At 37.6% G+C, this 25,030-nt stretch overlaps 1 protein-coding gene across 1 annotated transcript; it reads right to left on the bottom strand.

The window, feature by feature from the left end:
- Positions 1-17,405: 17,405 nt before the first annotated feature.
- Positions 17,406-24,216, bottom strand: LOC106544172 (fatty acid-binding protein 5). The gene is made up of 4 exons (XM_014060360.2): positions 23,864-24,216; positions 21,550-21,722; positions 17,798-17,902; positions 17,406-17,645 (listed from the first exon to the last, which is right to left on the bottom strand). The coding sequence occupies exons 1-4, from the start codon at positions 23,940-23,942 to the stop codon at positions 17,595-17,597; spliced, it is 408 nt and encodes a 135-aa protein (XP_013915835.2). The 5' UTR covers positions 23,943-24,216; the 3' UTR covers positions 17,406-17,594.
- Between the last annotated feature and the right edge of the window lie 814 nt (positions 24,217-25,030).

Here is a 25,030-nt window from a genome sequence, read left to right on the forward strand (position 1 = left end):
AAGCCCTCCATGGTAGTGGATCTGACTATCTGAGAGACCGCCTTCTGCCAATTACCTCCCTTCGTCCCATCAGATCGCATAGAGTAGGCCTCCTCCGAATTCCATCCGCCAGTCAGTGCCAACTGGCGACTACGCGGAGGAGAGCCTTCTCAGTTGCAGCTCCGACGCTTTGGAACGATCTCCCCATGGAGATTCGTACCCGCACCACCGTCCAGACCTTCCGCACAGCCCTCAAGATCTGGCTATCCCGTCAGGCCTGGGGATAAGACCCGAACCTCGCCCCACCCGAATGCTGAATGAATGTTGTGTTTTATCGGTTTATTTTTTTATTCACATTTTTTTCTTTCTTGTGTTTTGTCTTACACTCCCTTCCCATTAATTGTAAGCCGCCCTGAGTCCCCTCAGGGAAAGGGCGGCCTATAAATGTCAAATAAATGACTAAATGACTAAAATGACTAAATGAATTTGAATATGTTTTGGATAAAATTACTGATAATGAATTGAGAATGAATCCAATGAGGTTCCTACTACATTGGAGATGCTAAATTAGTGTTGCAAGGCCATCTGTTAGGAAGTCAAATTCTTTCCTGACCAACTTTACCTTAACTTAGAAGCTATGTAAGGTTGGACTTGGATGGGAGATGTCCAAAGAGTACCACAGCTGTAGGCTAGACTGAAAATTCCAAAAACATCCTGGAAGAAGGCAATAGCAAACCATGTGGGTATTTCTGCTAAGAAATCTATGGATGTAGAACTTATCAGAGGTTGAACTCAGCTTGAAAAAGACTGTACATTTACAGTTAAAGAGAAGCAGGCAATTAGCACCCCCTCCAAAAAGAACATAAAAGATCAGATACATTTTTAGTTCCAAAGAATCTACTTATCATGAATGGGTTTTGTTGTTTTTGAATTAAGATTTGCTACCAAGCTCTTCACCAGTTTCTAGTTCAGGCATGTCCAAAATCCAGCCCGGGGCCAGTGGTGGGTTTCAATTTTTTTAAAAAACCTCTTCTGTAGGTGTAGCCTACTTTGTGGGAGTGGCTTGCCAGCCATGTGACTGGGTGGGAGTGGCTTGCCAGCCATGTGACCGGTGAGAGTGGCTTGCCAGCCATGTGACCAGGTGGGCATGGCCAACTTGTAAAATGTGGCGAAACTCACTTAACAACGCTCTTGCTTAGCAACCAAAATGTTGGCTCAGAAACTCTGGCATTTGAAGCACACAAGTCTTAAAACTGTCAAGTTACAAGACCCTTGCACCCCTAACCCTTTAGGGAAAAAAACCCAGGGGTGTTCAAACTTGACAGCTTTAAGACTTGTGGACTTCAACTCCCAGAATTCCTCCTCCAGTCATGTTGGCTCAGGAACTCTGGCATTGAAGTGTGCAAGTCTTAAAGCTGTCAAGTTACAATACTCTTGCACCCCTAACCCTTTGGGAAAAAAATCCCAGGGGTGTTCAAACTTGATAGCTTTTAAACTTGTGGTCTTCAACTCCCAGAATTCCTCCTGTTGCTCTTCATCTTGATGATGTGCAGACGGATGGGGGAAGGTAGCTGGAACTGGTTCTAAACTAAACTGTAGATTTGTGGAACCTCTTCTATAGAAGAGGTTAAAACTGGCAGGAACCCACCCCTGCCTGGGGCCAATTGCAGCCGTTTTCAAATTTTAAGCAGCCCACAGCCTCTTCTCACCGGAGTTGTTTGTTTAGTCTTTCATAAAATTGGCTGTTTTTTGCTCATTTTTGGCCCCACCCCACTCCCCAGGAGCACTCTACAAGCCTCCTAAAGGCTATTCATGCCCTATAAAAAAACGGACCCATTTTTGTGAAAAATGGGCTGTTTTGGGGAGTTCTGCAGAGTGCAAAAACTTTTTTTTTACTTGCTTCTTCAAAATCTTGGTGCATCTTATACTCCGAAAAATACTGTATTATAAAAATGGGCATGCATAGCCTTTAGGAGGCTTATAGAGTGTTCCCAGGGAGCGGGGGGGCAAAACGAGCAAATATTGGCCTATTTTTCACTCATTTCTGCCCTCCCAAGTCCCCAGGAACACTCTGATCTTATTTTCTGAATGGTGACTATATGGCTAATGAGGGATACGACTCTATCATTTACATGCAAAATAGGCTGGAAATCTGCAGTTACTGTATTCATTTTTATCAGTTGGAAATTCATAATCAAATATGACTGTAGAACAATTTTATCAAATTATTGATAGTTGGAAATCATTAAAGCAGAGTAAAATGATTTCCCCCATCTATAAGAAAAAGAAATAAATGACATAACTATGTAGTCTATCTTATATCTAGCTATGATATCTTTAGATGGAGAAAAGTTGAAATTTTAATTTTTAAAATATTAAATATCATTTTAGATGTAAGTCCCAATTAAAGAGGGTACAGAGAGGTGGTTGTGATGTTTTCTGGAAATCTCTACCTCACTAACATAAAAAGACATCGCTAAAATATACTTAATATGAAGGGGGGAGAACAAGAGTGAACAAGAGAGAGAGAACATGAGAGAGAGAGAGGGAGGGAGGGAGAGAGGGAGAGGGAGTGAGAGAACAAGAGGGAGAGAACATGAGAGAACTATGCCAATTGCAGAGATAACAGTAACAATATAACAGAGTTGGAAGGGACCTTAGATGTCTTGTTCAACTTCCTCCTCATTCATGATAATTTCCTTTCCATGCTTCCTTCCTTCAGATAAAAATAATGGGCAAATCATAATCATATTTGTAAAATTAATGTTTCAGAAAAAAACTTTCAACCATTGAGGGAGAGCATGAATAACAATATTGTTTTTAAATTGTTAGATGTGCTTTTGAAGGGACGCGGTGGCTCAGTGGCTAAGACGCTGAGCTTGTCGATCAGAAAGGTCAGCAGTTCAGCGGTTCGAATTCCTAGCGCCACGTAACAGAGTGAGCTCCTGTTACTTGTCCCAGCTTCTGCCAGCCTAGCGGTTCGAAAGCATGTAAAAATGCAAGTAGAAAAATAGGGACCACCATTGGTGGGAAGGTAACAGCGCTCTGTGCACCTTCAGTGTTTAGTCACGCCACATGACGACAGAGACATCTTCGGACAGTGCTGGCTCTTTGGCTTTGAAATTGAGATGAGCATCGCCCCCTAGAGTCGGGAACAACTAGTACATATGTGTGAGGGGAACCTTTATGTGCTTTTGTAGGGTGTTTTTTTTTAGTATTTGCTGTTGAATTTTCCTTTGTAAAGCAAAGCTATAAACATAAACATTTTTTTTTATCCTTATGAACCTCTTTCCAATTTGTCTCTTTCAGGTTTGTCCTTCACTTTCCCCAAGAAAATATGATGGTTGTGTGTAGTCTAGATGTTCCCTATAGATTGTGTAGCAGTTGATCAAATTTTGGTGTTGAGTAATCCTGACACCTAGTGGATCCAAGAGAAATCCACAAAACATTTTGAGGAATAAAGAGGCAGAAAGGGAAATAAAAGACATAAGAAAAACCTTAAAGAAAGGATAGCGAACATCAGTATTGTAGGTTGTTTTGGTGATTTTATGATGATGTATGCTGTATTCTCTCCCCTCTCCCCTTACCTATCTTCTCACTTATATCCATCGTGTTAGCTGTTCTTGAGCAAGTATTGGGGGTAACATAAATGTTTTCCTAAAACATGAAGATCAGGGGTGGGTTCCTACCAGTTTGCACCTATTTGGTAGAACCGGTTCGTCAAATCTACCGAACCAGTTAGAAGAGGTTCCACCAGTGGACCCGGAAAGCAGGCCACACCTACAGAAGAGGTTCCAAAAATTTTAGAAACCCACCACTGGTTAAGATGCAACTGAATTTGTGATATTCAATGTGTCAGTCTTCTGGAAAAGCAGAAGAAAACCAGTTTGGCATGCTGGCTGAGAGAGTCAGTTTGGCATAATGGTTAAGACTCTAGGCTAGAAACCAAAAGACTTCAGTTGTTAGGCATGAAAACCAGCTGGGTGACTTTGGCCAGTTACTCTCTCTCAGCCCAGCCCATCTCAAAGGCTTCTTGTGGGAAAAGTAGGTGGGAGAAATAATATTATGTATGTTTGCTGCTTTGAGCTATTTATAAAGAAATAAATGCAGGATAAAAATCAACTAAATAAAATAAATAATAAAAGAGAAATGCAGACTGTGTAAAAGCAGAAGAAAGTGCATCAAAAATATTTTTGTTGCATTCATGAATAAATAATTTCATGAATAAATAATAACAAGGGCTAAAGCCTGTTATACGTGATACATACCTCTCCTTAGAAATTCAGCTATTTCATGTCATTGAAAGGAAAATCTCAACAAGAGAGGCAAAATTTCTTTGAATGCATTTTGGAATTTAATCAACCTGTGTCTTTTTAAAAAAAAAAGATTTTTCTTAACAAACATGTAAAATACACACACACAAAAATCAGACGTACACCACATTTATACAATACAATGTGAACAGGAACTTCCCGTTTTTTATATTAGCAATCATCAATCAATACCGCTCACCTTATATTATTTCCCCTTCTATTGTATTCCATTTAGATTTCACCATTCTTTTTTGCCTCCTGACAAGTCCACCATAAATGATAATATGTTCCGTGTATTGATTTGCCTTTCCAGCATTTTGGGGAGGTATTTGTTGAAATTTTAGCTAACCTTGATGGTGCCAGGTGCCATCTGTAAAACATTTTGTACTGGCTTTCCTTGTATAGAACTGATAGTGTCATTTTTTAAATTTATTCCCCAAAATTTTCCCATTTGTCTAATTCAATATTATAGCCAAAGTTCTGCGCCCAGTTTATCATTTGTTCTTTCACAATTTCCTCTTCCATTTTATACTTCAGGAGGAATTTATATATTCTCCCTATCATCTTTCTATCTGGGCTTTGACAACCTGTGTATTCTTAATGAGGCTTAGATTTAATTAATTTTAAAGATTATCCAAGGGAAGCATTAATTTTTTTTTGGTGCTGCCAGTGATCATTCAGGAAAAAGAATTTGCAATTACAATTATATAATCAATGCCTGCAATATGAACATATTGCACACCTGATATGCTAGTATATCTCATGCCTGTGCTTGTTTGTGTTTCTAGTGAAATTCAACTGTATGAGACAATGGAGATCAGTGTTCGTGAGATACATTCAGTGTGGTCTGCTAGTGCAATAGATTCCCCCTCTTTCATTTCAACCTGTGTGCACCCCCTAAGCCAGTTGTTGAGGTATGATGGCAAGAAAAGAAAGGTGGCTTTGCATATTAGAAAGTCATATATATGCAGAGAATCCATACATGCAAATTTTACTAATTTACAGTTTTTATCTTGTGTTATATAAATTCATCTTATACTGAGTCATCTTCAGTCAAATCAATTGAGGATGAATGGCTGCAACTTTTATAAGACATCAGAGCAGGAACAAGCTAAGGAGGCAGTTGGACTCTGAAAAAACAAAGAAGAAAAATAAACAAGGGGTTCCATGAAGGTGCGTGTATGGCTGTGTGTGTGTGAGAGGGGGGGGGGTCAACAAGATGAAAGTTATACTAGTACAATAGAACCTGATGCAACTATCATCTTGACTTTTTAAGCCACTCTGTGGACATTGTTGGTATTAAAATTGGAAAGGAAATGGTAAGAAAACTGAATGAATTATTTGCATTACTGCAGGAGATCTAGGTCAGAACATGAAACAGGCAATGATAAAAGGGAAACAATGAATTTCATGGCCCTTTAAAGACTAGAAAATGTATTTTCACATATGGTTTCATTATTCAACTATTGTTCATATGGGAGATTTTGTACGGAAATGTCACTGAAGGAAGACAGGGGAAGCAAATATAAAAGTTCATTTTCCCTTTTGTTGATTTCCTGGACGTGTGATTGTCATATGATTGTTTTGGCAATGTATAAGTAATTTGTTTTTTTCAGCAAAAAAAAGAAAGAAAGCCTTTTGTTACTTTGCTTTTTACAGGCTTTGCTTATTTAGTCTGGGATCTCCTGATGATTCTCCTTTGAAATCTGAACCAGACCTGATCAAATTTACTTTAAAAGTAACCCCTACCAATTAAGAGCTTCCACTCAGCTGGGAATACAGGAAAGATGGGAGTAGCATTGGCGGGACAGTAATGGGAATAGCTATCTTAAAGCATTTAGTTGCTGTTTAATCAAATGTGCTAAATCTTCCAAGAGCAAATCTTCTAATAAACTTGAGCTTCCGTGCACCACCAAGGTATTTTATAAGGCAAGGAGGAAATTAAAGTTTAATGTCTTCCCAATAAAGTAGTGGAAAGCAGCCTGAAAAGATATATTTTCTAATAAACAGTGAATGCTATTTTTTTTTACTGCCTTCTTAATTTCCTTTAACTGGCTTGAACAAAAAGCAAAAGCAAATTCAGAATTGTGCAATACCAATCAAAATAACATTCTTTCTTTTGGAATAAATATTTTTTAGAAACAGGAACTATCTATCCCCAGAAATAAACAGGAATTTTGCCAGAGAGAGAGAGAGAGGGAGGGAGGGGGAGAGAAAGAGAGGGAGGGAGCAAGCGAGAGAGCTTTTTACATGGTTGTGGATACAGAACAGGAAGTTCCAGGGGGATCAAGTATGTTGTGATGGCAAGAATAACCATGCAGTCCAACCCTTGATCTTTTTTATGGGACACATCTAAAAAAAGAGTGGGACTTCAATCCCATGTCATGTTCAACATCTTGATTTTTTTTAATTCCATCCTCATGGATACCCAAATGAGGAACACCTAGGAGGGGATCCATCTTTCTTTTGCAAAGCCCCTCGGGGAAGGATGATACCTATTTTCTTCTCTGTGGATTATTTTTGATCAGGTCACTAAGCATCTTCATGACCAAGAAAACAAACAAATGGATTGTAGAACAAATCAATCCAAAATTCTCACTTGAGTTACAAATGACCAGGCTCAAATGATAGTATTTTGGATACATTCTATAAATACCCAGTTCTCTTTTTTAAAAAAACCTCTCTGCAATGCTAGGAAAGAAGCAGAAGAGGACAACAAGTAGCCAGGTGGAGGGGCTCTGGTATAGTGACAGTGAAAAAAATCTATTATGTTATGGCTAAACGTTGCCACCAACTTGATGGCCTAATCAACCAATCCCAGTTCATTTACAATACAATAAAATACAATCTACATGTGAAGCAAGAAGATAATACATCACTGAAGTATCTAATTTAACTTCAGCTGCCCAGTGGATAAGACATGAAAAACTGTATAGTTTAAAGCCAATGCACAATTCATTTTGACAATACCACTGTAGTGAATTTTTACCCAATTGCTCATTTCAAAACATCTTATCCTTAAAATAATATGTACTGTATCCTTACATGAGGATAAGTTTAAATGATATTATACAACCCCTGGAAAACTACCCTTGGGCCTTAATGAGGATACTCAGGAAAACAGCTATTTCAAATGAAGCCTGTGTAAATATGGTAAAATCTATGAAATGACATTGGTCCCAATCCAAGACAAATATCCTTGCTTTCTCTAAATGCTTCCACAGCCCAAAACTATAGTTACTGGGCGTTATTGGAAAAAAAATCCCTATGAATATGATGGTTACGTGTCAAGTGTAAGGACAAAAAAAAAATACTTAGCCCGACTTCCTTTCTTGGAACAAAAGCAAAAGCCATTTACATTTTCCTAAGAATTAAAAAAAAAGTAGACATAAGCAGCTAAGTGTTTTGCCAGCCACCCGTTGCTTTCTGCCAGAAAGGCAAAACAAGGTCATCTCTTTCCCATTCACATATCTGTCTTTTGTTGTGTTTATTATCTTTCTGTTTTGTGCAAGTGTGTTTTTTCCTTGCTGATGGAACAACTTTGCTTTTGCTATTTTCAAGCTTCTTGTTTTAATTTTATCTCCCTACAGCTGCCTGATTACAAGATTTTGACAAATGGCGGTTTATAGTAGATGTTGAACAGTCTGAGATTAGAGTTCCAAGAGGCCCATGGAGAAATTGTTAGGCAAGGTCACAGCTGCAGTTCTGTTCAGCATTCCAGATATACAAAGTTCTATAGCAGCTTTCAAAGTTAAGGAGGGTAAGATAACATGGTGTTATCAAGTCTATATGTAGAGAAAGGGATTTGCAAATAGTTAGACAGGGCACAGCAGCAGAAGGATAAGCTGACAGAGAAAATGCTATAGCAGCTAAATGCTCTCATGTTTTATGAAAGAAAAGCCAAAAAGTACCCAATATTATTGACTGAAACCCAGATTATGATAGACTATCAAGATGCAACATCCTAAACAGAGAATTATTTAAAGTATTATTCAAAATAATGTAGCATTCTTTATTCGTCTCTTCTTTGATTTTCAATGCAACAGCATCAATTAATTGTCTGGAATGATATAGGGCCTTCTGTTTGAGCAGGGGGTTGGACTAGAAGACCTCCAAGGTCCCTTTCAACCCTGTTATTCTTTATTCTATCTCATTAATGGGATATTTAGGTTTTTGGGATCTCGGTCACTTGATTCTGGCATTAGGCATTATGGTTGAAATTAGTCTTGCCTTTTATCTCACCTGGACCTTTTCTGCTTTTTCGGATTAAATGTATTCATAAGAAGGCAATGACCAGCAGGATAGACATGAAGAGGGCATATAATTTCTGATCCTTTCTTTGCCACTATCTATAATGGGTACATCATTACCACCAAATAAAAGTGTTGCACTGCTATAGGCTTATATATGATTAGACTCCTTTGTTCTATTTAGTTTTTTGTTTTATTTTGTTCTCTTCTCTTTCCCCCTGGAAAAATCTTCACCAATCTGGAAAAGGAGTGCCTTGTCTTTTATATCTTCATTAAATCCCATTTTATTCCAGCTGCTGTTCTTTTCCTCCGTTCAGTTAATATTGATATTATTTTGCAATTGAAAATGCAGGCCACCAAAATTTAGCCTAACCTGCAGTGGGGAAAGGGAAGGGAAAAGGGGAAGGGGAAGAGAAGGGGAGAACCAGGAAGGGAAGGAAAGGAAAGGAAAGGGAAACAGGAAACAGGAAAAGGGAAAAAGGAAAAGGAAAAACAACAGCTTTGACTCATATTCTGCAAAGGAACTACTGAAGGAAATCAGTGTTTGGATAAGTGATTTATTAGGTTTTGCAGCTTTCTTTGGCTAGTATATCAAACAGGCATCTATTAGTATTTTAATGCAACCAGTAAATTCTATTCCTACTGCAGTCTGAAGACTTTTCCATAACAATAATATTCACAAAGGAACTGCGTCAACACTTCTGTGTTTTAATAAATAAAGTCTGCATTTTTGTGAAAATGTCTCAATTATAGGCAGGGTGGGATACATGTATAAATAATTATGTCTAATTTTAACTGACACCGGATTTGGGGGTCTGCTAATGCTAGAATAAATATTTAAATGAGGGTGTGAGATTTCCTATTGATTATCTAATTATGAGCATGAAGAATTCCCAAAAACCCATGCACAAATTGAATGTTTATTTAATAAAATAATGAACTAATTGGATTTTTTACTACTACTACTACTACTACTACTACTACTACTACTACTACTACTACTACTAGATATTTATCCAGTTCTAGAAATATAATTACCCACGCTTTTGCCTAATTTTGATCAGAAGCTTAGTTAAGTCTTCACTTTTTGGTTTGTTTGTTTAATCTGCAGTTGCTAATATCTGAGATTCCCACATTTGTAGACAAAGTCTAGTTTACACCCAGGTTCTTTACAACGTTACAACCCCAAATTGACTGCTGCAGCTAAACAGCTAATTGAATTCCCCAGCATTTTTCTACCAAACTTTAAACCTCCCTCAATTCCTGAATCTATAGGGCAGACTAGACACAGAGGAAATAAGCTTATGTCCTCCATCATCTCACCATTTTTCCTCAGCTCCAGCATCTACTGTCTGAGACAACTGCCTCTGTAGGTCCAAGGAAGCTATATGCAGATGGGGAATTGTTCTTCAATTAGTTTGATGAAATAATGGGGAGACTGTGACTATATGAAGACACATTCTTGGTCCATCTCATTTAGTTTTGTCTCCACATTGGCTGTCAATAATTTATCCATGTTTATCAGGAAATTCATTGTTCTGAATTAAGGAACTCCTGCATGCAAAATTCATGCTGTGCCACAAAGCTGTACCTGCTTCTACTCTTCAGAGTGTTTATCCATTACTCAAGAATGTTCTGAATATTAAGTTGCTGTTCAGTCTTTTCTAAATTTGATAGGAAGGTTTGGAATATGTTAGCACTGAGTTACATTAATATTACTCTTCTTGCACCCATAATGAGAATACTCATGCAGTATGATATGCTTTCCAGCTGAATCAACTTTTTAATCAGCTTCTGTGATAAAGGGACTACTTTCCAGAGCTGATGTTTTTCTTCACACTAAGAACATATGAATTATAATTGCTTTGAAAAAAATGCAAGGCATTCTGTTAATATGATAAAAGACAGTGCTGCCTTTGTATCAAATGTTCCATTGAAACTTGTATGAAATGTGTCAAAAAGGTACAAGCCTTCTGTTTGCTCTTGTATATGGTAGAAAGGAAATTTCTCTTCATAGACTGCCCGTTTCATCTTTCCATTCATTTCTTTGGAGCTGGAAAGCATTGGGCAAGTTCACCTGCTGTTACTTAAGGAGTGCAGGTAATCTTCAACTTACAATAATTCCTTTAGTGACTGTTTGAAGTTACAACCACACCAGTGATGGGATTCAAATTTTTTTACTACCGGTTATGTGGGGGTGGCTTGGTGGGCTTTGCTGCTATTTCTGTAACAGGTGCCCCAACCACAAGTGGAACTTTTTGTTTTGATTGATATGTTTACATTTTTGGTGGGGAAAAAGCTAGTAAAGGAATGATAGCACTTCTCTTGTGAGATAAGGCTGAATTTTTCTCTTCTGTTTTGTTGTTCCTATCTCACATGCATGTACCTCAATGCCTATGGTAGGATAAAGAAAAAAAGAAAGTAAAAAGGAAATATCAGAGGGACATTGCCCTACTTGGCAGCTATTTCTGCCTTTCCCTCTTAAGAATGCCATATAGTGAGTTGTGTGAACCAGTTCATTCTAGTTTGAAAATGGTAAATGGGTCAATGAAATGTGTAAATCAAGCCAACTGTGACTAATTTAATAAACCATGGTTGGTTTAATAAGGTAAAACAAATAATTATTTAGTGCTGTTAACCCAGTTATATTTGTTTATAACATGAAATAGGATTTAAATTTGCTGTAGAATTTGTATTATTGCATATAACAATGTATTGCAATACATTTAAAAACTGTTGCAATATACTTACCGTAATATATTTTTTTATTGAAAATTTTGGAAAAAAAACTTTTACAAATATTTACTTCTCTCCCCCCACCCTCCCCACCCAACCCCCCCAACCTTCCCCCCCCCCCCGACTTCTCAGAACCAATACAGGGTATAAATCTTTAACAAAAACATTCTAAAATAAACTTTTAAAAAAAGTTAATATCATCTTTCATTTGAGCTTTAACTCCTCTTTGCTAGGCTAGCTCTAAACAGATTATATCATTCCTTGTTTCTTCAGTCATAAGCTATCTGGAATTTCTTAGTCCCATATTTATTTTGAGTATAGTCAATCCATCTTCTCCATTCCAATTTATATCTCTCATTTGAATGGTCCTTGAGATATGCTGATATTTTAGCCATCTCTGCTAGGTTTGTTACTTTTAATGTCCATTCTTGAATAGTAGGCAAATCTTCCTTCTTCCAGTACTGCGCCACCAACAGTCTTGCTGCGGTTATTAAATGCAAAATCAGGTTAATCTCTACAACTGTACAATCAGTAATTATACCTAACAAAAATAACTGAGGGGTAAACTTTATCCTTTTTTAAAGAACATTTTGCATAATGCACCATATTTTTATCCAAAATGCTTTAACCTTTTTACAAGTCCATAATATATTATTTTAAAGACAACAATATTGATGGAAGCTTTGAATTCAGATTGGAGCTGCAGGATGAGAAATTCATGGGATGCGTAAGCTAAAAGATTTGTCCCTTTAAAAATCCTAAAAAAATCCAACCTTCCCTAATTCACAATTTTTAAAAGGATAGAGAGATCTTTTTTTATCTTTCTCCAGAAGTGAAGATGTTTCTTGGATGAGAAGTGAAAAAGGAAAAAATCAAGAAAGTCCAGTTGCCTTTTAGAAAAAGCACCTTTGGGACAATCAGGCTGTGGATGATTGAGAATCTTCATTGACATCTGTCTCCAGAATTTAATTAACAATTTGAAAAAGACATTATTGTGTATAATAGTCTTCTCTTTTTTTGTAGTTTGTAAACAAGTCTAAATTAATTGTCTTAATCAATGGAACAAATCTGTCAACTCTTTTAATGGTAATGAATTTTTTAAAACTATTTTGATACCTATAGAACAGAATATTTGTATTTTAAGGTTGAACTGTGAGATCTTTGGTGCTCTCTGAACTTGGTTGTTTGCTTGCAGACATTTCATTAAAAAATAAGATAACATCTTCAGTTCTAATAGAAAGTGAGGTTTACTCTCGTTTTATATACTGGTGGTTTGGTCAGTCAGAGTTGGTGGGAGTGGTTTTGGTGACTGAGACCAAATCCATTGTTTACTAGCACTGATGATGTTAAACTAGTTTGGTAATGAAACTTTTGGAAGAATATAACTATTCTGAACTCATGCCAAGCTAGGAAACAAAGGCAGCAGAACATTAATTCACCAGGATATGTACATGTTTAACTCTGCTTTGTTGATCTTATGTTTCACAAAATCACATTATTTTCTTCCTCCAATTGAGACTTCAGTTTCATTGTTATGCCATTATTTATTATTTTGTCTGTTGATTACAAAGCTATTTCCCCTCATCCTCTCTATCAGTCTCTATTCTTCAAAAGATCTCCTACAATGAAGCAGAAGGAACAGACTATAATTGTCTATAGGCTACAGATCTGTTTAGACTAAAGATATTTGAGGGTAAAAAAAGAAGTACCATAGTGTGTATTGATAGGCATTGTAGTCCAATCTACCTAGAATGTGATAGGGAGAGGGCTACCCTAAAATAACTGTTTAAGAAGTGCAAGAGGTGCAATTCTTGTCAGTATAAATAAATCTTACAGGAAATACTGTGGTTAACTCAATTTTTAAGTTTTTGCACTTTAACTACATTATATTCTGACATTAGTCATTTGTGTAATATGAGCAGATCAATCCATTAGCTGAGAATAAACATTTACTCTGCCACATTAGTCTACTATCATACCAGAAAGTTTAGCTTTTATATGAGGAATCTGCTAGAAATATTGAGTCTGTGTGTAAATATGAACTGTTACAATCTGGAAGAGAGAAAATCTTCCCATTCCTTCTTTCTATGCATCTGAATGTATTGTTTTAGACAGTGATGGAATTCAAAAATGTTTTTACTACTGATTCTGTGGGTGTATGTTGCTGGGCGTGGCATGGCTTGGTAAGCATGGCTTGGTGGACATGGCAGGGAAAGGATACTGTAAAATTCCCATTTCCTCCCAATCAGCTGGGACTTGGGAGGCAGAGAATAGAGGGGGTGGGGCCAGTCAGAGGTGGTATTTACCAGTTCTCCGAACTACTCAAAATTTCCGCTACTGGTTCTCCATATATTATATGTAATATATTGTTCTTGATTATGCAGGTAGTCCTTGCTTAACAATAGCAAGTGAAATTGAGAACTGTGTCACTAATCAATGTAGTTGTAAAGCATGATGTCACATGTGTGCCATTGTGTGGCAGTTCTGGCACTTTCAGTTGTTGTTGTTAAGCAATCAATTATTAATAATAAGAAATACTGATGATCTGAGAGTCATTTTGAAAAATCCTTTCTTCATGAGCATCTAGAAGCCAAGAGGAACATACATGCCAAATTTCAAATTTGCAGACTTTACGGTTCTGGAGATTTCATGATGCTGTGTGAGTGGCATTTTGCTTTTATGTATATAAAGAAAACTAGGTATGTCTAGTCTAATGAAGAGAATGATTAGGGGTTTATATGATAGAAGTTTTCCAGTATTTGAAGGGCTGTCACAGCAAAGAAGTTGACTTATTCTGCAAAGTATCCAGGCAGGACTAGAAGTAATACAACAAGGAAGATCATTAAAGAGAGATCCAACCTAAAACTAAGGGGAAATGTCCTGACAGTGAGCACAATTAATCAGTGGAATGCCTTGCCTCCAAAAGTTGTAACTGCTCCATCACTACAGGTTTTCAAGAAGAGACTGGACAGACATTTGTCCAGAATGTTATATGGCATTCTGCTTGAGCAGGGGATCGGACTTGAAGACCACCAAAGTCCCTTCCATCTCTATTATTTTATATTCTATTTAGTCATCTGCAAGTAGCAAAAGGCCCAAAGAATAGTTGTTCCCAAGTATTTTTTAAAAAAAAGTAAATAAGCAAACAGATGAGACTTGGCTAGGTTTATATGAGCACAAACCTATATTTGGATGCATTCTAAATGTTACATATTATGTAGTAGGCCAGTGGAAATTTGTAATTCAAAATACATTTCACTTTTGGGAGCTATTTTTGAAGATGCAGGAACTAAGCAGACACACCCTTCAATATCCTGATTTAATCACATCCAAGACATACAAAGGCTTGATTAAAATAAAGAGAAAAGCATTAGAACAAAATTCACAGTACAATGGAATAATTCATTTTATTAGAACCAAACTTTCTTCTCATAATTAGCAATGTTACTTTTACTGTAGTGATCAATGCATTAATTGGTAATTGTACATTCTTTTAAAGGGGAATAAAAATACTTCAAGGATTACTTAAGAAGATGGCAGTGGTGTGTTACAACCGGTACACCCCGGTACGGGTGTACCAGTGTCTGCTGGGAGCACCAGGTACTGTTCCGGTACGGTGCTCCGGAGGGCCCACCTACCCGCCGGCTGTCCTTACCTGTAGTAACTGCCAAGCAGCTGGAGCGTTGCAGAGATGTTGCGGAGCATCACAGATGGTAAGTACGCATGCACGCGCTGAGCACATTCATATGGTGGACGCCGGGCCCCGTTGCACCGTACTGGTTGCAATGAGATCCGGAACCCACTGGAAGAAGGGAACTGCCAAATAGCCAATATCTTCAATTCAAAGTCATTGGTTGGTGAAAAATAATGCCAACCTTCTACCTGTAATGAACACAGCTTGCTTTGACCTATTTTAACTATAATTGTTTAAATTACATATTGTTCTATGACGTGCTACTATTTATGGTGATTCAATAGGTAGTACTCAAAACTGTCTAAAATGAAAAATAATCTGCTTCTTTGTCAAATAAAAAATAGAACTGACATTTTTGGGAGGATGAAGTGAGGGAGAGTAATTCTGACTTCTGAGTATCACAGAAAAGATCAATCCCAATTCACTTTAAATTGAGATAAAGAATATTAAGAAATAAAGAGAAATTCTATACGCTAACTACCACCAGATTTTAATAGTTTTTACATTAGCTAAGAGATGGCATTTCAATCTGAATGATATGATGGTCCTTTTGTTCAAAATGAATAAAATGCAGTACTTTGGATTCACTTCCCAAAAGGTTGTTTGCCATATGCATAGACATCTATGTGATTTAGGGAAAGATGCAGCTGTTAAAGAGTTGCTGATAAATGCTATGTTCAGGATTACATATTCCTAAGCATCACTTCGGAGTCAAATCTGAAGATCTGGATATCTTTACTAAATATGATGTAGCAAATGTTGTGAGCTGCATAAGTTTGGATTGGATGGAACGGAGGTATAATTATTTAGAAGTAAGCCTATTGACTTCAGGTGAAATTACTTTAGTAGAAGATGAATAGAATAAGATTCAAGTTAAGCCTTTCTCATCTAAAACCATTATAAACCATATCAGTAGATCAAGTGCTGAAAATTGCTCTGCTAAAGAAAATGAGGCATTGAAATATACAAATTATCCATTAATTTCAAAACAGGGGAAGATAATATGATCACTGGTGCTCAGTTCTAAAACAATGGTTAAAAATATTTATTGCGCTGGAAAAATTTAAATAATCACAAAGAAAACATCTGGGGAGAGCATTTAAATCCCTCCAGGTTTCAAGAATATTTTTTGTATTCCAAAGATAGGACTTTAATAAATAAATCAAAACAGTTTGAATCCATTGGTGTATGTTTAACCTAAGCAATCTGCTTCAGCCATCTGTTCTGAGCAGCTTTAGAAATTATAAGATTCCATGAACATGGTTAAACGATCAAAGTAAGATTTGTGGCTTTACTGGAGTCACTTCTTCATGGGAACTGCCTGAGGTTCTAGCACTTAAAGCTATAGCACGTTTGGGAACAAGAAAACATCCTACAAGTTTTTACATCAGAATCAAGAACAAAGCTGGATAATTTTTTTAAAAAATGCTTTCTTCCCACAGCTTCTTGGAACGGTTGTGTGAAAAAGAACTGAATGAAAGCCTAAAATTACTGACTTTCACTCAGCAGACTTTCAGCTATTTGATCCATAGATTTCAATTTCAATTTCTTGTGTAGTTGTAGGGCAACTTGTGTAGTTGTGTAAGGCAAGACTTGTCCACACTGGAAATTGATTACCTTCCCCAAGCTCTGCAAACCTTCCATTCTCCATAGAATACCAGTCTTGGTGTGTTTCCTCTTGAAATGCAGCATTATTTATAAATAAATTGGCTCTGTGAAAGACAGCATTGAGCATCACACAAGTGTTTACTAGAGCTGGGATCAAAGCAAATGCTGGAGGCACAGTGTTTGATGTGTTGTAGTAATCCTCTGATCTGGTGCAATTCCAATATGGTAGATCTGCAATTCTGCAACTCGTTCTAGGTTGGAGAAAGACTACACTACAGCATGCCAGTCATAGCTACTTGTCCATTTTTTCTGACTTTTTGTGTGTGTTTAACTGCTGTTCCAATGACGGTTGATTGAATTTCCAGTTTCAAACAGTTCAAACTGTTTTTCAGCTCAATTGCATTCAGGGAAGGGATTTTGGTGTTGTATTTTTAAATAAAATAAGTAGATGCATACATTATTCTAAATCAGGGGTGTCAAACATGATGTATCGTGACTTTTGTCCCATTCAATAAACCGGGGGTGGGCATGGCCAGCACATGACCAGGGGGCTGTGAGTTTGACACAACTGTTCTAAATCATAGCTTTATTTAATCAGGATTTGTTGAATTATAATTCAACTAATTACTTAGTGCAGTGTATTAATGTTGCTATTGAGGTCCACTTTTAGGGAAAAATGTATACATTCACGTTATATCTGTGCCCAGCATTCTTTTTTTAATATATTTTAACACTTTTCCTACTATTTTATTTATCTAATTTCAATTTCTGAAACTTTCTTAAAAGAGCAAAGGGAATATTTCACAAATAATAACAATGTTACAATTTTTTTTGAAATTTTAAAATTTAATCATTGATATCAAGGACTTTAAATTGCATACAACACTGTTTCTTGCACATGATGGGTTTTTTTAAAAAAAATCTAGTTTAGAAAGAAGAAGAAAAAAAGAAAAAATATGGACTAGTCCTCTTTCGAGAATGATCTGCCACTCTCCAACATAGACATCAAGCTCTTCATACTTTTTTATAAACCCGAGTACATTTGACACCATTCAAGACACATTCCTGGAAAACAAAAAGATACATACATTCTCTTTTTACAAATAAATTGTTTGGAAGCAGGGTAAGGTAAGTGGATATTTATGATATTTGAGGTAAGTTACATTTTATTTATATTGTACAAAGTTAGCGTAAGGAACAGAGAAAATTCTACTTACAACTATCAGTTTTCCATCTTCTATCTTCCTTATTATTGTGGTTTCTTTGCCATCCCACTGTTGAACCTGGGTCAATACATTGTTGTCATCTAACGTAAAGAGGGTCTGTAAAGGAAGATAGTAGTTTAGTAGTGTGCTTTTTCCTTCATGGGGTTGATTTTCAATTTGTCTTGAGACTGAAGGGAATGAAACTATGTAGGCTTGTGTTTTTTCAGTGTGGTACACAATCAAAATCAGAGGCAAACTATTCAGGCACTTCATGACTGCAACATCTTTCAAGAACTTGAGATTTCTTGCTTCTTCTCCACCCACTCCTTTTTATAACATTCTGGCTGATGAAGAATTCCGGAGAACTGACAGTGTGCCCATTGTTATTTGGCTCTAATAAAAGGACTACCCAACTATGCATTTTATATCTATTTGTTTAGAATGATTATTATCCAGGGAAAGGCTTGCCTAAATATTGTCCCTTCCTGCTCATACAAAGTGTTTTTCCTGAGCGACAACTTATTGTAATGACAACATGGTTCATCTAGCCACATGCAATATTTGATTACACACTGAAGAAAATTTCAGCAGGTGCCAAATTTGTAACTATGTGGAAAGTTCCTTTCATCAGAACAAAGGAGACAATAGTCTCATGCCATTTTAAATATATCTGCTATCTCCAGTTCTCTGTTAGGTTTTTAGTATTATGGCTTCTCTCCAAACCTACATCCAATCTTATTCTTAAGCATAACTTGATCCAAGAATTCCACACCCTACTGACTGTCCAAGTCTCTCCCCCCCCCCCCTGAAGCCAAGGGCAGAAAGACAAAACATTCTTTGCAAATTCTCTGTGAGAACAGCAACAGTCTTGGCTATCATTATATAATCGGAAACAAAAATACAGTTTGAAAACATCAGTGGAAAAACTAAACATATTATGGAGGCTCTATGCAGCTGTACGTTTTTTTTAAACTGTAAAACTTGCAACAATCTTTGCCAGTAGCTTGAAAAACAACCAAAAACATTTTGAGCCAAAAGTAGAGTATTAAAAGAATGCCCAGAACACCAACTACTGAATATTTGAAGGATTTGCTCACTTCATTTGGGTTTCATATAGGAGCATGTCTTATTGCCCCATGATGGATTCCTAATCTTAACGGCACCCCCAAAATGTGTTCCTTTGACTCATAGTAAAGTCATCTCTCATCATTATGATATCTCTATTCTCAATGTTCTACAATTCCCACTGCAGAACTTTTATTTCCATTTTTTTCAACAGAAAAATCTGTTTGGCTTTTTGTTGTTGTTTAAAACAATGGGTAAATCTGTGCTTTTTGCGGCTAATCTGGAACTGTCACATAATAGTCCTCTATTTTATCCTGCTGGGATTGCTGTTTCTGAAGTTCTGTGATGGTTGGCAGCAGGAGTGGTGTTCAGCAGGTTCTGACCAGTTCTAGAGAACCAGTAGCGGAAAGTTTGAGTAGTTCAGAGAAGCGGTAAATACCACCTCTGACTGGCTCCGCCCCCATCTATTCTTTGCCTCCCAAGTCCCAGCTAATCGGGAAGAAATGGTGATTTTGCAGTAACCTTTCCCTGGAGTGGGGAGGGAATGGAGATTTTACAGTATCCTTCCCCTGCCACACCCAACAAGCCACACCCAACAAGTCATGCCACGCCCACCAAGCCACATACACAAAACCGATAGTAAAAAAAATGAATCCCACCACTGGTTGGCAGGCTCTAGTGATACTGTGTTTCCTACTCCAATAATTATTTTTTAAAAAAATAGTAATTATAAACCAATGGAAAATTGCTTTAAATTATGTGAAATTGTTTCCTCTGATCTTGATATAAGCGTTTTGCTTATTTAATGTATACTAAAACTGCAATTCTGTAGCAGAGTTATTTTGCTCCTATGTTTTCAACTTGTCCTGTGTGATCTGCTCATATTAGATTAGATGGTTGATTTAACTCTGAATTTAAAAATCTTATATTATTCTTGATTATGCAGGTAGTCCTTGGTTAACAATAGTAACTGAAATTGAGAATTGTGTCACTTAGCAATGTAGTTGTAAAGCACGATGTGCTGTGTTCTGGCACTTTCAGTTGCCATTGTTAAGCAATCAACTCTTAACATGTGGATATTAAGCGTGAAGTTATGTTGCTGAATAAGAAAACTTATGATTGATCCTTGTGGCTGTAGCCATCACAGTGTTCCTGCAGTCACAAGATTGTGAGGTGGGCACTTGGCAACCAGCTTGCAATTATGACAACTGCAGCTCCCCATTAGCCCATGATAATCATTTGGACCTCCTGCTGGCTTCCCCATTGACTTTGCTTTTTGGAAACATCTGGTGAAGTACACTGCATGCAGAGGTTTTTTGTGGGTGTGTAGGTGTAGTGGACATATGATATTTTGCCTTGCTAGGACTTTTTTTTATTCTTCATTTGGTATTTTTTGTAGGCTAGTTTGCTATCTGAGGTATTCAGTAAGCCTTCATGATACACTAGTTTCAGTGCAACTTCTTTACCATCCTTCAAATACTCTTTCAATGCCCTTTCTTCTTCTTCTTCTTCAGCTGTCTGAAGTACTTGCAACATTCCATGTCCACCATTCTCCATGACAAGGCTATCAACATCACTGTGTGGGTGATGAACATGATTCATTGTCATGATTTTTCTGGTCTTCCTATTCAGGGCTTTCAGTTCTGCTTGAGTCCAGTCTATTATTCCAGCTGCGTTCATTTCCTTGATGACATTTCCTCCACTAAACTTGGATTTTAAGATCTTCTTCACTTTCATGTATTCCCTTCTAACCTTTGTTTTTACTATAGTGTGCTTAATGTTGTCAGCTATTATTATTATTATAGTTGGTCACAGTCAATCAGATGTTAGTTTGGATTTGACATTTTTATACACTATCAAGTCCTTCCTAAGAATCTGGGATAACAGAAATTCTTGGATGATGATGATGATGATGATGATGATGATGATGATGATGATGATGATGGACACAAACATTGAAATCACAAGTCTACTTCTTTAGATGGTGTTGGTCTTCATAGATCAAGTTCTTCCCAAGAATCTAGGCTGTTGTAATGTGTATGTGCAGATCCAAGCACACCTTTTGTAATTGATAGAATTAAATTTTGACAATGTGCAGATTTTCTAAGTGCCATTCAAGACTTTTTGGTATGGCACTCAGTGTGCTGACCATCACTGGAACCATCACAGCTGGTTTATATTATAATCTACCCAGTTTTTAGATCTTAATACTTAGCAATCTTCTCCCACTCTTTGCCTTGTATTCTACTACTCTTTGGATCACCACATGTTCACTTCTTTCTTTTTAACTACGGTTTAATTTGGTGTTTTATGATCCAAGGTTTTATCAATTTCTATTTGGAAATCTCACAATATGGACCATTTTTTATTTGTAGCATTTCTTTCTTTCTTTCTCTCTTTCTCTCTCTCTCTCTCCCTCCCTCCCTCCCACTTCATGGTCTGTTTCTTTTATTCACATCTGAGAGGAAGTTTTGAAGTATCTATAGTAGTACTACTAGATTCTGTAACAGGACTAATGTGTAATTCAAGGATCTAGGTTGGGACTGATACTTTTGAGATGTTTGAGTTAAAACAATAGAAATTGTATTTTGTGGATGTAATAACATTATTCGACTTCAGGAGTCATTGAGCCAAATAATTAAAAATCAGTTTAGCATGTCATATATTTGGTGTGTTCCCTGAGTTACAGCCTCATTTACCTGAGTTTTTCGACCATCTATCGTGTTTTCATCAAATTTTTCATTTAGCTTGAAGCTGAATTCTGAGGTCTTGAAAGTGCTTTCAGTTTTGACTGTGAAAGTATCGTCATTCTTGGTGATGATAACATCTGGCTTGGCCATATTTCCCATCTTTCTCATTGCCATACCCACGCCTGCCAGAAGGAGAGAGAATTTACTTTTAAATAGGTTCAGCCAAGCACAGTCATTATATAGACACTCTCACACAAGATTAATTATCTTTTTTAATTATCTAGCATGAGAGGGAGTTTTCCAATCAATGAGATTACTGCCCCTTCTCATTAAATTTTAATTATACATCACCCTTGCAAAACTCAGTAAAACTCGAACTGACCTAAAATGAGTTCTATTCAGAATTTAAATGCTTGTATGGAGAAAAGCATATTCACAAGTCTGCAGTAGGATTGGAACAAAATAATTCTACAGTATGTCAGTATATTTCTTCTCACTGTAATCTATTACAGCAACCTCTGGTAAGGCAGAGAAAAAAATATCAATGCAGAGTAATTACTTTGACTCCCAAAAACATGATGTTTGTGTCATTCCAGGAGTCTGGGTTCAACAGATTTTGGAGATCACAAAATTTTCACCTTTCAGATTGTCTTATATTTCCTGAGTGAGTTCTGGATTTTCCTGTCTCTAGTCTTAAGGCAGGAATGTTGGTTAGGAACAGACTTTTTGTATTGCATGTAGTGTGATGTTCCTAGTTAAGGAACTACATTTTATATATGGTGTATAGACCAATGAAAATGTAGTATGTTTTAATTTAAATGGGCCTCAGAACTCAGCTCGCTGTGCAATATTTCGGCTACAGGAACCAAATGTATTAAATAATCATCACTGAACTCTATGAGTGAAATGGTTCCAGAAGGACGGGGCGGGGGGAGGAATTCAAATAAAATAATTGTAAGGGTGTTAATTCTGTTCTCTTTCTAGCTTCTATCTCAACAGGAGTCATTACAAGTGATGACTAAACTCTGTCATTGCTAGACTTTTGTCTTTCTCGGCATGAAGTTACAGGAAATTTGTTCCTCTTGCAACATTTCCAGTGCTGCATCAAACTATTTGAAATTCCTAAATATTACAAGCATATATTATGTTAATATAGACCTGAGCATACTCAGGTAAAAGCCAAGGAACATAGTGTAGCATATATCACAGAAAACTATTTTTCTAAAGAAGTACTTGTCTTCCCTGGGGGAAGTTCAAGAAAAGAGCAACTGTATTCATTTAAAGCCAGCCCCACATGCTCAACTCATTCAGTCTTTTTTTTTTCCTTCTCTCTCTTACACACTTTTCATACGGAGCCCATCGGCAATCTTAGTTTCCTCATCAGCTCCATCGAAACAATGTCTGTTTGTGTGCTTGTTATAAAAGCTACTTGAGAATGCCTTTGCAGACCTTGGACTGAGAACATTTTTTAAGAGCTGAAAAAAATAGGCACAAAGCTCATAATTCCATATTTCCAAACCTTTATAGGCTTCAAAAGAAAAAAAAATAAAACTTTTTATCATCATCATCATCATCATCATCATCATCATCATCATCATCATCCATCACTCTAATCTAGATGACAAAGCCATATGCGCGTTTTAGTGAAATAGGGCTGCATGCTGAAAAGCACATTTTGCATAGCAACTGAATAGAATGCCAAGTATTGCATACATACAAAACAGACGAGAGAGAGAGAGAGAGAGAGAGAGAGAGAGAGAGAGAGAGAGAGAGAGAGGGGGGGGGGGGAGGGAGGGAGGGAGAGGGGGGGGAGATACCAGCATACTACATATACATCAGACACTTTGAGCTACAATCAATATTTCATTTTAATCCAAAGCAGCCATTTTAAACAGACAACGCCACCCTTTTAAAAAAAAAAATGTGATGGGCATAGGGTAGGGTGAATTACAGCAATCCTACATTTTTTGGTCAATTGCACTTATGAGATCCACATTTACTGGGAACTGCCAATCTGCATCTTTGAATATAATATATTTACAAGAATACAAGAATGGGACATATACATAAGAAAATGTGATGTTGCTGCTATTATTGATGATGATGATCATGATGATGATGATGATGATGATGATGATTGATTGACTGATTGATTGACCTATTTTCCAGCCATTCCATCCACATCCTTTTTTAAATGTTTTGCCCAAGAGGAATCCGAGATCTATAATTCTCCTTTGTGAGAAGAAGGATTATTTTTTCTATTCTTGTCATAATTCCCTTACATTCTTTTTTGACAGCACTCCCAATTCCCTTCCCTTCTTACCTAATTCCTTCATATAATCCTCAAAACATTCACTGGAGACCAGGCTCCATCTGCCTAAGAAAGCTTCCATGTTAGCCATTGCGCCGAGCCGGAGATGCTAAGAGTCGCGTCGCCGGGAAAGAGAAGATCCGAGCTAAAGAAGCAGATAGAAAAAGCACCAAGCAGAGCCGGGAGAAGCAGGGTGCGGGCCGGGGTGCCTTTATATAGCTGTCTTGGGCATGTGGTGCCGGCCAGGGCCAATGGAGAAGAGCGACGTCAGCGCGCTCGCCCTCGCGCTGCGCTTAGCCAGAGGGAAGCTGCGGTTGGCGATGCTGGTGAGCCGCGGGCTCGCCAAGTGGTTGGTTCGCTTTGGAAGGGAAAAGTGCGGAGGGCTCGCTGGGGGAGATTCGCGCCGCCGCCGCCGCCGCCGCCGCCACTGGTGCTCGGAAAGGCGCCGGGTATCCCCAGTGCAACTCCGCCCCCTTACTCAGTGGCGAAGCCAGGCTGGGCTTCCTCAACTCTGGGGTGGTTGCGCAATTGTCTTGCCTCAACTCCTGGGTTCCCGGAGGCAAAAGCGCTGCGTTTCTGCTAGCGCAGATTTTGCCCCCGCCTCTCCCCCGCTCCCTGCCGTCTCCAGACCTTGGCTGATCTCGAAACGCTGTCCCGGGTCAGACCTGGGATACCCCAGGAAATCTACTGCCGCCAATTAAATTAGGGAAACTGAAAAATTATCCCCGCAGCCTGAGGTGACAAACGACGGTTACAGTCGTTGATGGGTTTCCGTAGGCTTCGAGAGACTCTCTATTTACCCAGCCTTCTACTTCAGCACAAATTTCAGAATGGGGGAAGGACGTTCACGCTGTAAACGCTTTATATTCATCCATTCTTTATATCAGAATGGAGGAAGGGAGTTCACACTGCTTTATATTGGATATTGGATGGATCTCACGACCAGCTAGGAGCGAATTTGTAACCATTATCAGCCCTCCAGCTTTTCCTATTCCCCTTTTACTAAAGATCCAGGTGCTGAGGAAGTCAAAAACTATATGAGTTAAAGCTGTAAAACCTGTTACCAGCAGGTACAATAACCAGTTTAGGTAGAACTAGGTTCCAAGTGACTCAGATATGACTGGCTGAAATTATCTAGGTTGATGGATGAGTCTGCCTCTTTGAATACCAGCTTTTTTT

The sequence above is a fragment of the Thamnophis sirtalis genome, unplaced genomic scaffold (genome assembly GCF_051295495.1).
Source record: "Thamnophis sirtalis isolate CommonGarterSnake01/CBP01778 unplaced genomic scaffold, rThaSir2_p1.2 scaffold_2, whole genome shotgun sequence".
Lineage (NCBI taxonomy): Eukaryota > Metazoa > Chordata > Lepidosauria > Squamata > Natricidae > Thamnophis > Thamnophis sirtalis.